General features: G+C 46.0%; 1 protein-coding gene across 5 annotated transcripts in view; it reads right to left on the reverse strand.

The window, feature by feature from the left end:
- The window catches only part of GFRA1 (GDNF family receptor alpha 1), a 196,641-nt gene that overhangs the window by 130,781 nt on the left and 49,090 nt on the right, over positions 1-16,770 (reverse strand). For 2 of the 5 annotated variants that reach the window (XM_016142491.2, XM_016142490.2), the window contains exon 5: positions 12,778-12,792. The exons of the other annotated variants lie outside the window; for them this stretch is intronic. In XM_016142491.2, coding sequence (XP_015997977.2) covers positions 12,778-12,792 — 15 coding nt within the window. The remainder of the gene's footprint in view (positions 1-12,777; positions 12,793-16,770) is intronic. 5 annotated transcript variants of the gene reach the window in all.

Here is a 16,770-nt window from a genome sequence, read left to right on the forward strand (position 1 = left end):
TGAACTAATCCTATTTCCAAGTGAGGTCACATGAATTTTGGGGGTGCATTCTTCAACCCACTGCCCATTTTATACAAGTGGCATAGAGAAATTAGATGGGCAAACGGGGGGCACGAGTGGAGGAGTATATAAAACTTAAGCAGAGATGCCAGGAAAGGCAACTCTGACTGCCTAAGAGTAGCCCGCTACAGAAGGGATGTTTCGGGGCCCTGAGGCACGAGTGAGCTCCGATGTCAGGTCCAAGCGTCCAAGCAGAGGCCTAAAGAGGTGACGCAGAGACAGAGAGGGAGACAGGACCAGGGGATGCCACGTGGGCTGACCTGAGAACCGAATGTGGTAAAAGCTCTCAAGAACAGATATGCATTACCTCCTTCTCCGAAAGGGCTCTGGGGGCTGTGATGCCCACCGAATACAGTGGGTGGTCCAGCTCAGGAAGCCCCAGACCACAGCAGGCCTCGGTTCCCAGCGCATTCATTTATAGGCCTCTCTGCCCGACTCCCCCTCACGATGCAGGTGGTTTCCTGATGCAGGATATTAACTTTCAGCTGTTGAAAGTCCCTAACCTCCACGCTGCCCTAAAAGGTTTCCTCAGGCTTGGATAAGCCTCAGCTAAGGAGCTGAACTTTTGTGGGCTTATGAGAACTGCACCTCCAATTCTTCAGAGATTCGCTCATCATGAACCTTAATCCACCTCAAATAAAACCTGTGCTTACTGACGTGGTTTCTCACCATGGCTGTTTAACATGAAAAAAGAACAGCTTTGTCTATACGGCAAAAGCCTCCTCTGTTTACACTGTGCCCACGGTTTAATTTCCAAGATTTACATTTTAATTCTTTAAGAGATTCAGGAGATAAACGGATAGAGAGGCCTATGGTTGAGGCATGGCCCTCTCCTGGGAAGCTGCTTACCTTGTTTTCCTCTCTCTCAAGCTCTTGTTTCTTCCTCTTAACAAATTTAAATTGATTTCCTTCTTTACTCTCCTCAGAATTTCCTCCTTTTCAGCCCTCTACTCTCTTTTCTGCCCCAGTTCTCCCATGGTGTTCTATGCTCACTTGGGGCCCCCAAAGCCTAGTGGTCACAGTTGAATGAAGTGCCCCAAAATCCACGTCTACTCTGAACTTCATCATGTGACCTTATCTGAAAAGCGGGCCTTTGCACATGTCATTAGGTTAAGATGAGGTCATACAGGATTAAGGTGGGCACTAAACCCAATGGCTGGTGTCCTCGCAAGATGAGGAGAGGACATACAGAGCAATACACAGAAAAATAACACGTGATGATGAGAGATTGGAGCAACGCAGCCACAAGCCCCAGAGTGCCAAGGATGGCTGGAAGCCTCCAGAAGTTAGAAGAGGCGAGGCAGGACCCTCCCCTAGAGCCCTGAGAGAGGACATGACCCTGCCCACACCTTGACTTCAGACTCGTAGCCTCCAAAACTGTGAGAGAATAAACGTTGTTTCAAGCCGCCACGTTTGTGGTACTTTGTTATAGTCGTGTCAGGAGCCTGAGCATCCAGCACCCTCTCTCCATCCATCTCTCACCTGGAGCCTCCTGGTGCCTCCCCCTCGCCTGGCATCCTGCAGCTGGACCCCAGGCCCAGCCTCTTCCTCTGAGACTGCCCAACCTCTGGCCGACCTCTGCATTCATGCTTACTGAAGCCACATGTTCCCTATTTATACAAAAGACCCCCCTTGGGATTTCTTTTTTCCCTTAACATTTTATTACGAAGTTTTCAAATATATAGCAGAGTTGAAAGAATTTACAATGTGCACACATATACCTACCACCTACATTAACCATTTTCGTGGTTCTACGCTTGCTTTTTCACATATTTATCCATTGATCCACCCCTCTATCCATCCATTAATACATAGTTTTGTTTTCTGGATGTATTCCAAAATAAACTGCAGACACTGGTGCACGTGTCCCTAAATACTTCAGTGTGCACAGCATTAACTGGAGTTCAATATTCCCTTTTAAGGTACAAATTATATACAGCGAAATGCACGCTTCATAAGTGTACATTCTCTGAGTGTTAACGAACGCATACACCTGTATAGGCCAAACCCCTATGAAGAGAGAACATGACCATCAGCCCAGGAAGTCCCCTCTTGTCTCTTCCAAGTGAGTCCCCACCCCTCGTTTCCCCAAGGCAAGCAACGTTCCGAGATTTGTCCATCACAGATTGTTTTAAGAATTTTATATAAATAGAATCATACAGAATGTCCTCTTTTGCCAAAAAAAAGGCTTCTTTCACTCAGCAGCATAATGTTTCTGAAATTCATCCACATTGTGTGTACCAACGTTTTGCTCCTTTATTATTCTTAGTGGCATTCCATTCCATGTGTACATGACAGTTGACCCTTTCTCCCATAGATAAGACACCTGGTCTATTTCCAGTTTTAGGCTATAAAGACTTGTGCATGAGTTTTCTGGTTGAACGCATGTTTTCATCTCTCTGGCATTTAGCTGGGACCTCTTGCCCGATCATGGCACCATCCACCCTGATCCACTGGCGAGGCCACCTCAGGTTCCTGGTCCCTCGAAGACAACTGTGTGATGTGGTCATTAAGAATTCTGACTGAGTCCCATTGCCTGGGTCTGAACTCAGACTTGGTCCTTCAATAATCAGAAGACCTTCTCTAAAGTAAGACTACTTAAGCTCTCTGAACCTATTTCAGTGTCTGAAAAAATGTGGATAAAAGTGGAAATAAGTGAACATGTGAACCACATAACGTTTACTCTTGGGAAGAAGTGAGTTAATATACGTACCTGGCACATGCTAAGTAAGTAGAGAGAGGCTGTCTTTATCCTCTGCCATCCAAAATACAGCACAGTTTCATCCTACGCATAGTGCACTCTCTTTCTCTGTTCAAAAAGCTATAATGGCTTACTGGACTGTCCTAGAACAAGTCTAAACTTTGCTGCCTAGATTTTAAAATAACCAAGACAACATTGGTCAAGCTATCTAAAATATTAAGCTAGGGTTTTGGCGGGGGGGGGGGGGGTGTTTGTTTATTTGTTTGTTTATGGACTGGAATGTCATCAACTCGGTGGCATAACAGGAAAGCAGACTGAATGATTGGTCACCCTTGACTAGCAAAAAGAGTAATAAAATGAGTAATAAAACTGGGAAAACTCAATAATCAATACTATTCATTTGGTAGATAGAATCTTTTCAGTCATACCGGGAGCAATAGCGGCACAAGGAAACAGAGGCTCTGGCAGTCGACAGGTTCTGAAGGCCCCATAACGGACCCCAGCCAATCCCAGTGCAGAGCCTGTCAGCCTCAGGGCCCTCTCAACACCCCGTAAACACAATGCCGTGCTCGCCTGTCTCTACCTTCATTCAGACTGCCCTCCCCCCACCCTGCCCACCCACGGGCCTGCCCTGGTCCACTCAGACTGTCTGTCTTCTTCAAAACCATCTCCAGCACTATCCTTTAATCAGTAAGTTTTACCCTGTACTCCATACCCTCCTTCAGCACTGGGAGAGGACAGCGCTCACTGGCCCACAGATGGCCTAGCCTTGGGTCTCCCAGGGAGCTGTCAGCTCTCAGAAGGTCAGGATAGTGTCTGCTAAATATCCCCTGCTCCTTTTCATGCCTTGCACAAATCTGAGTAGTTAAATATTTGCTGGCACATTCTAGGTCTAAATATTGTCCCCTCAAAAAAAAAAAAATGGTGGTGAAGGCACAGAATGGAAAAAGATTTGGGGACTCGAGGACGGGAAATGATTTGGCCTGGTCGTCAATATGACCATCTGTTACGCTGTCAGCATTCTGTCTCAGCTTTATTAAAGAACCTAGACCATCGAACATAGAAGCACGCGCATATACTCATACATGTGTGTACACACACACGCACGCGCGCACACACACACACTAGCCACGTATAAAATGCCAATTCCCCTGAGCCTCATTTCATAGCCACTTTCATTTACTAAACATCTACTGAGTACCTACTATGTACCAAACACTTTAGCATTTGGTGCAAAAGATTCAAAATAAAAAACAAGACCCTTTCTCTCTGGGAGCTCAATCTGGTGTGGGAGGACAGAGAATTAAACTGGCCATTACGACAATATGAGAAAAGTGCTGAGAGAGGCATGAGGAGGTGATGGGTAACTCCAAAGTGGAAAGCAGAAGTCCGCACCTGACCATGTGGGAATGAGCCAGGATAACGCAGCAGAGGGAAAGTAGGCTGAGTTTCGAAGAGGAAGCGGGAGCAGAGGCATCTCTTCTAGCAGGGAGGGGAGTTGGGTGGCACTTTCTCAATGATTTCAAGGCAATATATCATCACAATGGTTGTGAATATTGTAACAAGACGTTGGAAAACCATGTGAAAACAAGGGTCCTCTTCTCACACACACTTTTGAGGCGTCGGTGTCAGGCTGAGGATCCACAGCACCCACCCCAAAGCCAGCCACCGCAATGGCAGAACCTGGGTACTTTTCCAAGGGTGGGGGTGCGAAATGGGACAAGGGGTGCTGAAAAGGGGAGAAAACATTAAAAACAGAGCAATTAATGGATTCAAAGGCACAGAGTTGTGGATGGGCACTTTGAAGAACAAGGATCAATCTGGTGAGCATTATGGAGATGAACGGACAAGAAGGGGGAGGGGTGCCGGAAATGAAGGTGAGCATGGCTAGAGGGGGTCTGGCCTTCTGTCCCCTAGAAGAAGCTGCCTGGGAATACATCATCAAACCCACTGCCTAAAGAACACTTTTCTATAGCCACAAAATGCTTCCCAAAAGACTGCTTCAGCTACAAACAAAAAATTTGCATGAATCAAGTACAATCATTTGTAATGTTGTGGCTTCCAGCAAGCCAGGCTCCAAAACAATAGGCATCGAGCTCCCTGATATTATGGGGTTCAAGAACCCCACTCCCTGAGAGCTGGGCTAGAGGGGGCCAGGTGCACCAGAGGTAGCAGAGGGCATTGGCGAATGGGCACCACCTGTCTCCACGGGCATCCCCATCAGCTGTTGAGTGAACTCAGCCATCACAGGCAGACCTCCCAGTGAGAACAGCCCCTCCACCTGGATGGAACAGTGCACCAGGCTAGGCATCTGGGAAGGGCTGTCAGAGGGAGGAAGCTCGGGGAAATTGAGTGGTGGGTTCCAGCCCAAAGGGAGAGACATGTTCAACCTCCCATGCACCCTCATGCCAAAACAGGAAATACTCATAATCTATCCCCAGGACCAACTGAGTGACTTGAAGGATGGATGTATCTTGGATCCCAAAGAGCAGTAAGAAATCTAAGGAAAGTGCAGGGGGCTATGAGTAGTCAACAGCTGGAATAGTATAAACGGATCAGTTGTTTTGCTCTTGGTCTACCTAGACTATGGAAGAAAGTGCAAATGTCTTAACTCAGAAACGAGGCACTACGCAATCAGCTTCAGCTGTAGGTAGGGCAGACCCACTTGGCAGAGCTAGGACTGGCTGAGAAGTCACAAGAGCAAGCCTTGGTCTGGTGTGTAAGAAGAGGGGCACTGTGATAGAATCCTGATGTTCCAACCACCCCCCAGTTCATATGCTGAAATCCTAACCACCAAGGTGATGATGTTAGACAGTGGGAACTTTGGAGATGACTGGGTCATGAGAGTAGAGCTCTCATGAATGAGATTAGAGCCCTTATAAAAGGGACCCCAGAGACCTTCTGACCCCTTCTGCAATAGGACACAGCAAGAAGACAGCTGTCTCTGAACCAGGAAGTGGGCTCTCAGCAGACACCAAACCTGCCAGCACCTTGACCTGGCACTTCCAGCCTCCAGAACCATGAACAAAATTGCTTGTTGTTGGATCCCCCACAGTTTATGGTATTTTGCTATAGCGGCCCAAACTGATTAAGACGGGTACCCAATAAACTTACCACTCTGAAACGGGGCAGCCATGTTGGCCCTTGGGAAGAGCCAAGGATCTGTGATTGTCCCATGAGGGGTAGATAAAAGCTCCTGGACAGCATAACGATGTCAAAAGTCAGATGAACATATTGGAGTACTTGAAACTAGACCGCTTAGATTCAAAATCCTGGCTTGGGTGTCTCAGTTGGCAGTGGGAATATACAGATAAGCAAGGGGAGGAGGCTAAAATGATCCATGTGGTAACAGATGAGAAGAGTTAGAGACGTCAATAGAAATTCACGCTTAATATAGATATACCCGGTAACATACAGAAATAGTTATAGATATGCACTATGCACACCAGTTAATAAACACTCATATAGTTCTTTGCTGTGTCCACTGAGAGGACTTAAAAGAAATGACACTCCAGTAGCACGAGCACACTCAATATCCAGATCTTGGTTTCTCGTATCATTCTCCAATACAAGGAACCAGGACTTTTTGAAGAAATGGCTGAATCTTGGACAGAAGTGAGAAACACACAAGATGACCCTGGAACATCTTGTAGTACTACAAAAGTGCTCAAAAAAAAAAAATGAGAGATATATCAAAGGGCATAAAGAGCCAACTGAAAAATCTCCCAATGTCCGAAGCTGGAGAAAAGTTCCCAGTGGACCAAACAAGAAAATAAATAAAAGTGTATCACGTCCAAGGTATAAAGTAAATACTTATGACACCATATTGATCTAAATAAATGATGGAATAAATTAACAAATGAGGGAGAAGAGCCAAATCTCCCACACAGAAAATAATTTATGTACATACTGAACCCTCGGTGCGCTGGAACATACCTCCCCACTCCTTCGGGGCGGGCTTGGCATAGATATCCTGGAAAGAGTACAGTATGGAAAGGAGGAGGACGATAAGCAACTCGCAGGGGAGAAATGACCAACACTATTCAGCCAAGTGATGAAGAACAACATCAATAGTCATAGGTCACGATCGCAGTAGGGGCCTTTCACAGGATGTGATGCAAATGGCGCTTTACCTCTGCGATCAGCCCCAAAACACATAACCATAGTCTACCTGTGAGAGAAACATCAGACAAATTTCAAGACAGAGGCATACTATAATATATTCCTCAAAATACCAGTGCTCCTCGAAACTGTCAAGGTCTTCAAAAAGAAGGGACGTCTTAGAAACTATCACAGCCAAGAAGAGCCTAAGGAGACGTGACAATTAAATGCAATGTGACATCCTGGATGGGATCCCAGAACAGAAAAGGGACATTAGGTAAAGACTAAGGGAAACTGAATAAGCTATGGACTTTAGTTAATAATAATGAATCAATGTTGGGTCATTGATTGCAACAAATGTACCATACTAATAGAAGATTAATAACAGAGGAAACGGGGTGTGGAATATATGGGAATTCTCTGTATCATCTTCCCAATCAAAAACTGTTCTATAAAATATAGTCTTTCACTTAAAAAGTCTTGGCTCTACCATTCACTAGTTATGTAATCATCACTATGCTGATTCCACACTATGCCTTGGTCCTCTGTGAAGTAGGATTATTGGTTAGAATACCTACTTCATAAAATCTGGGGGCAGATTCAAAGAGAAAATGTGTATAAAGCACTTGTCCCAATACTTGGAATACAGGAAGCATAAAAATGTTGGCATTATCATCATTATATCATCATATCATCATCATCATCTCAATAAAATAAAATTTAAAAAAGAGAAACTTTTCTTCTTATTAGCGACCACCTCAGAAAAAGAATCTAAAAGTTTCCCCCTTCACTGATCTAGCAATTTTGAAACTCAAGGTACTGGAAGAAGAGGCTCTGAAATCTCACCCTGAACTCATGCCCTGTGACTAAAGTGGGCACACAGTAAATCTACTACAACGAGAGACCCACTCCAAGGTCACCTGGCAAGGAACAGGCTGCCTTGTGCAGCCCACAAGGAATTTGATAAAGCATCTCAGAGAATGTGATTATTTAAATGTGGTTATCATTTCCCTCATACATCTTACACACACACACACACACACACACACACACACACACAAAGAGAATCTATATAAAATTAAATGGTAATGTTCAGTTTGTGCTGGAAAGATAAACGTGTTTCCTACATAACTCAGAATATTTTACTGATTCTGGACAGAAAGGGAGATGATACACATACACAATAAATATCAGCATCTAGAAAATGTGACCAACGAACCAACCACTTTCTACCGTAAAGTTAATATCTTACGACAAACTAAAAAATGGTTAACAACAGATTTAATTTATTCACGCAAATCCCACACTCATGAAGAAAACAATATTTCATAATGTGTAACATTACCAGAGGGACCATAATTCATGGATAAAGGGTCAGAGCTTTATAATAGCCGGGGTTTCGGAAGTGGTTGGGAAAACCGAAGATTCAGCAGTTTGGCCAACAAGTTTGAAATATGCAGAACTCAAGTTGCGCACGTTATGAACGGCAGTGGTCCCTGTCACCACCAGCCCACCCCAACAATTAACAGGCTCTGCGGGGCTGCCAGAAGCCCAGCTGTGATTGATCGTTCTCTTCAAATGAGTAAAAGCAGTGCCATCCATTGTGAATTCCGGTCCTCATCCACGTGGGAAGGAGCCGGTACTTCGAAATGGCCAGGTGAGCAGGTCAGAGTTCTGAAACCACCGTTCTTTTAACCGTAATTCTGAGCCACTCAGGAAGCCCTTCTTTTACCCAAGTTTGTTACAGAAGAGTTAAAACCTGTAGCATGAGCTATTTCTGTACTCTATCAACGCAAATCCACTTAAAACTTATCAAAATAGAGCATGAGCAGGAAGTCCATTTGGGCCAGGGATCTCTCCAACTCTCTCATTGTAGATGGGAAAACTAAGGCTACGGGGCAAAGCAGTCGGCCTAATTTCCCCACAAAAGCATTGACCCCACTGGGAGACAAATCGAGGTCTTCTGAGCATATAAATATACATGTATATTAAACCATGATGTATATGCTACACACGTGTGTACGTATTGGAGACAAGCGGCTTGTTAAAATCTAAGGACACACACAGGAACATTTTAATGAGGCCTTTCATGAGCATCCCTTGCCAGTCTTAAGAAGAGGAAGTGTAAGTCGTGGGCACAAGACTTTCCCCCGAGGCAAAGCGAGCAGAAAGTGTGGCGCTCAGTAGAGGTGAGTTGCTGGGAATGAGGCCGTCCCATCCCACTGCCCAGGACTGCAGACACCCACCACGGGGAGTGACAATGGCCTATGGGCAGGACCCCATCTCAGCCTGGTGGGAGCCGGCTCAGCACTCAGCCTGGGACCTGGTCTTAGCTTCCCACACACCGTTCCTGTGCATTTTCACAGCAGCCGGCTTGGTGATTTTAATGTAAATAAGATGAGGCGACTCTTCTGCTTCAAGCCCACTGCTGATGTCCTTGCTCTGATCCCCAAATACGACCCCTGTCTTTCCCTCCTTGCTCAACCCACACAACTCTGTCCTTCACTCACGAGCGGCAGCCACGCCGGCTTCCTCCTGGTTCCCAAACACTGGGGCTCCTCCCGTGCAAGGTCCCCTGCTCTTCCTCAATGTCCTCCAAGAGCAGATTCTTCTCATCATTCTCTGGCCACCCCACCTGGAGTGGCCCTCCCAGCCACCAGCACTCCTCCCTGTGACATTCCCTTCACTGCAGGTACCCCTATCAGAATCTGTGATTTGAATCCTTGGCACCAACGTCCCCCAAGCTAGAGTGTAAGTTCCACAGGTACAGGAGCCTTTGCTTTCTTGTCCCCTCCCATAGCCTCAAGGCCTAGAAAGTGCCTGGCACAGAGTTACCAGTTAGTTGCAAAGCAAACAGAAGTGCACTATGTTTGAGAAGTATGGAAACTTACTCGGGCTGGAAGAAAATTCTCTCCAAGAGCAAGATTCTAGCTCTAGGTGAGAATGGAGGAGGGCGAAAGGCTGTGTCTCTGGGGCTCAGAGTCCACAAGGGAACTTCAGTGCACGGCACAGAGCAGAGAATTAACTCGACAGCGAAATCCTTATACTGAGCCCACTTACTCTTTCAAATCCCCTGCTGAGTGGTATCGCTTGATTTCTAGGCCACTCGCTCGGTTTCTATTCGATATCAGAATCAAGGTTGAAACAACAGATGAGCATCCGCAAGGTGCTCCAGTAACTTCAAATGAGGCGTGTGTGTCTGTGTGTGGTCCTGACTCCATTATTAAAGGACTGGCATAAAAGTGCTCTAACACTCGAGATTCTAGACACGTGTGCGCCTAGAGCATGTTCAATTGCTTCTGATATTGTGAAGAGCAATTCTATGGCACTCTGGAGTTTCTGAGAGCCAGCCAATGGCTCGGGAGCTCAGGGGACGGCAGTGAAGGAGGGTCAATTAAGGCTCCTTGAAAACGTGACCCACTAGCCCTGGAACTCGTACATATGGAAGGCCCCAGCTGTGGGCCCCCTGGTCCTTGACAGTCCTCATGCCCTGTGGTCCAACCACCACAGAAAGTGGCACCTACTGGTGGAAAAAAAAAAAAGGCTATAAAATGGCACAGGAGCAAAGCAGAAATACCCTCCCTCATGCTCACACCACAGATGCAACAGAGAAAAGCCAAGCAGTCACTCTGAGAATATCTGACATCATCAACTTGCAAGCCAGCTTCCTGTTCTGCCCGCCGTGGTGCACAGCAGCCCACACATGGAAGGACTCCTCTGGGCAAAGATGCCTCACTCCCTCCTGCCGGAAGCACGCCTTTGCAAAGCGGCATCTCCCCCCAGCTGCTCATGACTCCTTGGACAAGCCAAAGCGAGCGGGGCCTGGCTGCCCCGGAAGTGGTCAGGAGGCCAGGGCCACTCAGAGTTGTCCTGAGTGGAGGGGCTTCAGAGATGACCTTGTGGCTTCTATTCATCTGAAGCCACATCGTTTTCTGGCTGATTGTTTCTAGCTCAATGCATGACCCCCAGGCTACAAGTGAATGGCACCATTCTGGAACAGAAGATGTGGTGGAGTCGTATTTTAGATTCTCCCTGTAAGACAGAACCTTTGCCTTGGTCCAATGCGACCATCACTGGTACATTTTTACTGTCACATTTTTACCGAGCATTAATTTCACAGGCAGAATGGCCAGAAGCAAAGGCAAGGAGAGGTCACCAGCTGACAAGGTCTTTGCCATCATTTCAGAGAATGTCTCTCCATACAAAATGGTCCTATAAGGTCAGTGCCATGTAAATAATTCACAAAAGCCAGTTCAGGTCTCCCTGTTTGAAATCCTAGTAACATCTTATGCAGGAACTGCCACCCACCATCACACGAGGCAACGGGTAGCTAGCAGCTTCCGTCTCTGGAAGATGCTATTAAGTCCCGATAGCCAGTGATTTGCAGATGATTATAACTCTCGCTCTGCATATCACTGTTACTGACAGGCAGATGCCATCCGTCAAATACAAATGACTGATTTAAAAAGGAGGCAAACTTGACACGGGCTGTCTGACGGGTCATTTTTTTATACCGAAGACAACAACCGTGAATGCTCATGTGCTCCAGAAAGACTTTCCAAACTCAGGCATTTTGAGAGAAGGAGAGGAGACGTGCGATGTGCCCTGGGTAGTCCTTGCGTTCTAGTTCACAGATGAGGAAATGCATGCTCCTCCCAGAGCGTCCCCCCGAACCCCCCGTTTGTCAAGGAAGAACACGCACCGCGGCCAGGGGCCCTGCTGGCATTGCTCCCGTCGCACAAACGGTCGCGGCATCTTTTCAATTTTGCTCATCTCTTAGTCTCTAGCCAAATGGAACTCATTACTTGTAGCTTGTCGGGATCTATGAATTATTTATAAAAGTAGGTCTGCGACTCCAGACTCTTAAAAGACAACCAGCAGTCCCTTCCCTGATAGTCACAACGGCGCTTTTATCGGAGAGAGCAGACCATCTCCACGGCCACGTGCCGCATGTTTGTTGAGGGGTAAAATAATAGTTGTGAAAACGTCAAGCCTTTAAGATTATTTGGAAGCTATTTACGGAGTGCCTGGATGTATTTTTAAACCAGTCTCTTTTTTCCGAGCCAGACTTGGATTCAAGAAAGACACAGCAGACTGTGCTACAAACATAGTTCCCGGCTTGAATACAAACAGTGATTCCCTGCCACTTCGCCCACTGGTTTCAGACTACGTTAAAAAAAAAGAGAGAGAGAGAGAGAGTGAGAAAGAGGCAGTTCTTCTTTAATGTATGTCTAGCAAGTGCGACGAGGCCATGCCTAGGAGTCTCCCAGAGCACGGCGGCTCTGCATCCTAAATGGGACTAAAATACGGGCGAGAAGATGCAGTTGGGGGTTAGGCTCCCAGTCTCCGGCTCCCCAGAACACATGACCTTGGCTGGTGAAACAGGTAAGGCACTGCATGCCCTTACCTGGCCCCATCTCTGTCACAGGCCCAGCCGGAGGGGCTTGTGAGGGACACTTGGGTTGCAGGGCACAAAGAGACCAGCCATCTATGGACTCGCCCACACCTCCAGGGCAGCAACACATTTGTCTGGCAAAGAAAAGCCCACGTGGAGCTGGCAGATGGAGGCCTGAGCATGCGGCAGCTGGCCCTGAGGCAGGAGCCGAGGGAGAGGGTCTTCCGCCTGATCCCCGCCCCACCACAGGCACCTGCTCCTCACCAGTTTCCCAAGGCCCAAGCACCCTTGTCCCCTAACAGAGGCCTGGTCATGACCCCTTCCCCAATGCTGCTGCCTCAACTCTCCACTTCCCACACCTTAACCCCAAATACAGTCCAGAGGAAGACGCAGAGGTCGAAAGGCACTTCAAGTCACCTCAGGCCACAGTGCCTCCTAAAGCCCCCATGACATGGGAACTATACCTAGTTCCTAAAAGAGCACAGCCAATGGGAAAGCAGGCAGGAGGCTGCGAACTTACCTTGCTGGAAGACATCTGCCAGGAGGAAGGAGAAACAGGGGCGGAGGCGGGAAAGAGAGGAGAAAAAGGTATTAATAATAATGTTGACAGTGACAGGGATGATAAGCATAGCTAACACACGCGAGCTGCTTAGCGCCGTTTTGTACCATAGTCCCTCTAACTCGGAGGCGCCGGTTAAGAGCTCAGACTCTGAGAAGAAACCGCCTGGGTTTAAATCCTGGCTCGACACTTAACTCTGTGGCTGACATTCCCAAAACCACAAATAGATAGGAGGTTAGGAAAGATTAAACAAATCACGTCCTATGTTTTAAGGGCTTAGAACACTGCCCGAGACATAGTAAATCCAAAAAAACAAAATCTGGTTGTTATTATCAATGTTAATACTATTATTTTTACAAAATCTCTATTGAGTAGATTGTATGATCATTCACATTTTACGGATGCGGAAACTGAGGTTCTGGAAGGCCGAGTAACTCATCCGAAGCCACAGAGGAGTAAGCAATGGGCTCAGGAGTGAACCCGTGTCTGTCAGATCCCAAAAACCATCTTCCTACCCGTCGCTAAGCCGCCTGACTGGTTTATCAATAACAACCGATAGGGGCACACAGAAGAAGGGCCTACGAATATGCCGACGTTCTATATTTAAATCACATAAACGACACAGTGGTATAAATTCTCCATCCACACTGTAACTCACAACTAACAGCACCGTGTCTTCGTATTAATCCTATGTCAAAGTAGGTTAAAAGGTGAGAAAAAAAAATTTGTTTCAACAAATATTTGAGAGGCTACCATATGCCAAGCACTATGTCTGGTACTGGGAAACACACGTCTAACAAAAAGCATACACAAATCAGCACTAACACCCACCCAACGGGAACCGCTAGCATAACTTCGAACAGTTTACATTTGTTTTGACTATTTTTGCGTTTTGTATAAATGGTCTGATGTGGTATGAATTTTCCCCGCAGTGATTTTGGGAGTCGGCCATGCCGTAGCATGTAGATCATTCATTCTCACGGCTGTGTAGTATTCCACTGTGGGATTATATCATAATTGTTTAATCTTACGTAAGTACCTCTGTATTATTCTAATTTTCAACCATGAGCATATCTTACATTTATAATCTGAACTTTAAAACAAGCTATCTTCATCTTAAAAACTAAATCAGAACTATATCGTCAATATCTACATTTGCTATCAGCCATTAGCTAAAACATCGGCTCCTACAGGGTCACAAAAAGCCGAGGGCCCGTGAATGACGTGTATGAAACATGCGCCTGGTGAATTAAATCAGACCACAAGGGCTGCGTGCGCCCCTATAAGGAATGTCATTTACGCACAACATGCATGCACCCAAGGGTTCACGGAGGCCAGCGGCTAAGGCAGAGATAAGGCAGACTGCAGACCCTTTCTCTCGCACTCGGTAAGCCACTGGGGTATAAATGGCCCATACTGGTACCATTACAAGACAGCTTTAGTTCTGCTCTACTTTATATGTGCTGTATACATTATTCTCTAACCTCAGTAATTCATCATTAATACAAATTCTGACGCAGCAGTGCGTGGAATGCCACTCACCTCCCATGCCCTGACACTGTCCAGAGACTGTGAGAAGGGCCATGTGCGGCTCCCTAAATGTACCGCGGTCACATACATGCCTTTGCTGCCTGGAATGCAGACCACCCTCTGACCAGGAGGAACACCTGGAGGAACCCTCCTCCTCAGCCTTCGAATATCGCAGCCACTGAAGTTTCTCAGCGCCCCTTCCCATAGAGAGGAAAGTCACTGTTTCCGCCTCTGAGCTCCCAGAGTAATTTGTGCACGTTGCAATTATAGCTCCTATTATAATTAGTTATTTATGCAGACCCTGAGCTCCTGAGGACAACAGCTAGGTGTCTTAATTACTTTTGCAAGTCCTACCTGTGCCTAGCACGGTACATTTTACATAGGAGGGAAGGGCTCCACACATGGTCCAGCTTAACTCTCATCTGGTCCAAACACCTCATTTTACAGATGAGGAAACTGAGTCCCAGACAAGTAGAGATCTGTCCCACAGTCACACATGGCGTTAAAAGCTGAGCCAGGACCACATGAGATCCATTTAACCTTAACGAAGCACAACAGCTCATCCCTATTATTAGCAAAGTACAAATGAGAGATTTATCATTCTCCTCTAATGAATATGGACAAAAATTTCCAACCTTGAAAACATTACTGAAATAAGATTAGTCTTTCAAATACAGATCCAGTCTCGACATCCGCCCAGAATCCTCAACCTCCTCTCCATGGCTTTTGACAGGGAGCATTTCCTCCGAAATTCAGTAGATTTGAATCACTGGAAAGTATCAGTGGGCAGGGAGGGAAAAAATTCAGGCAGGGATTTAGTGACTTTATTCCTTCTGATTCTACCGTGGATTTCATGCCTTAGCAGACAAATTTGCATAGAGTACTATTCATATCTTCTAGTCCAAAAAATCCTCTTCAATTTTCATATAAGCTATTTTAGATTTTTTTAAAGAACTTTTTTCAGCTTCATTTACATTTTGTACCTTTTTATTCCAATGTAAATTTTAATAAACACAAGCATAAATATTACAACAATTTTGCCCATGAGTTATCTTGTAATTTACACTCTACATTTATGTCTTTTGTAGTCTGTGGCATAAATCATTCTGTTCTTAGCATTATTCAGCTCTTTGATCAGTATAATAGTGGTTTGGATACCTTCTTTAAAATTTTACTTTTTCAGACTGAAACAGCCATCCAGGCTCAGGCTCAAATGATTCATGGCTAGAAGAACAGAAAATAAGTGAGACGAAGGTAAATTCTGTGCTGTCTGTATACGTTTTACCTCTTACCCCTACCCCAAATCGTGGGCCTCAGACACTATTAGCCACAGAAATACACTTACCATCTCCTATGCTGGTCTTCAAGTCTACCACCCCTATCTCCCAAACCAGAGAGACTAGTCACTATAAACATCAAAGGGCCTCAAATTTGAGTGCGAGATTCTTTCAGTCTAACCCACCACCAAGAATTATTTGTGACTCTATCACTCACACTCCCTGAGCTTGAGTTTCCTTGTTGGTGACCCGGGGATATTTTAATACCCACAACACTGATGCTGCAAGGTTACGTTAGATAATTTACACAAACATTTTCTCGCCAGCTGCTGTGGAGGATCACTCTGAGAACAAGACTCAGAGTCATCTTTCCTGCTCTCCCAGGGACTGAAAGTCACACAAGTGACTGGGAGCTTCCAGTGCCCACCCTAGCCACGGTCAGGTTGAGCCGAGAGGACTCCAGGGGCATTCGTGCAGAGGAAATGAACTCCTTCAGACAAAGCTCCGCTCTTACTCACTTCCCAAGGGAGAAAACCTCAAACCTCAGCCCTTCAGGAGAACAAAGAAAGCCTGTTCTCCAGCCCCATTCCTAACCCACTGCAGCCACTCCGGGCCTATAGATAGAGGAAAGGCCATGTATAAGTTGATGACTCAGATGTAGGAAGAAGAAAATAAGAAAGAAGGAACTCAGATAAGCCTCGAAGCCCAGTTTCTCCAGTGAGGAATGAGCATCAAGGGTAATTGCCCTCCTCCCCCATCGCTATTGAGAGATTCACACGCTAGAGATCTTTAATGCACCGAGTCCTCCAGAGACAGGGGCCATAAAAGGACTAGATTATTTATTATTATTAATAAGTTATGGCAATTAGGCTGGATGATTCCTAAACGTTGCTGATTAAAAACTTTCCTGAGTGCTACTCATCCACATGGCCAGTGTTTACCTCTATTAAAAATGATTTAACTACACTCTGGGTGAACCCTTCTCTTGAGCCCGGGTTAATAATTAGCAGTGCACAGAGGCACGCGGGTTAAGTGAGTTGGCTCTCCTTTATTTATCTATTGCTCTGTTTTATGAGCAGAACTGGATGGCAGTCTTATTGCCCATTCCATCTGCTAAGAATAATTTACTATTTCAATCCACAGTCCA

This window comes from Rousettus aegyptiacus, unplaced genomic scaffold (genome assembly GCF_014176215.1).
Source record: "Rousettus aegyptiacus isolate mRouAeg1 unplaced genomic scaffold, mRouAeg1.p scaffold_m13_p_6, whole genome shotgun sequence".
NCBI lineage: Eukaryota > Metazoa > Chordata > Mammalia > Chiroptera > Pteropodidae > Rousettus > Rousettus aegyptiacus.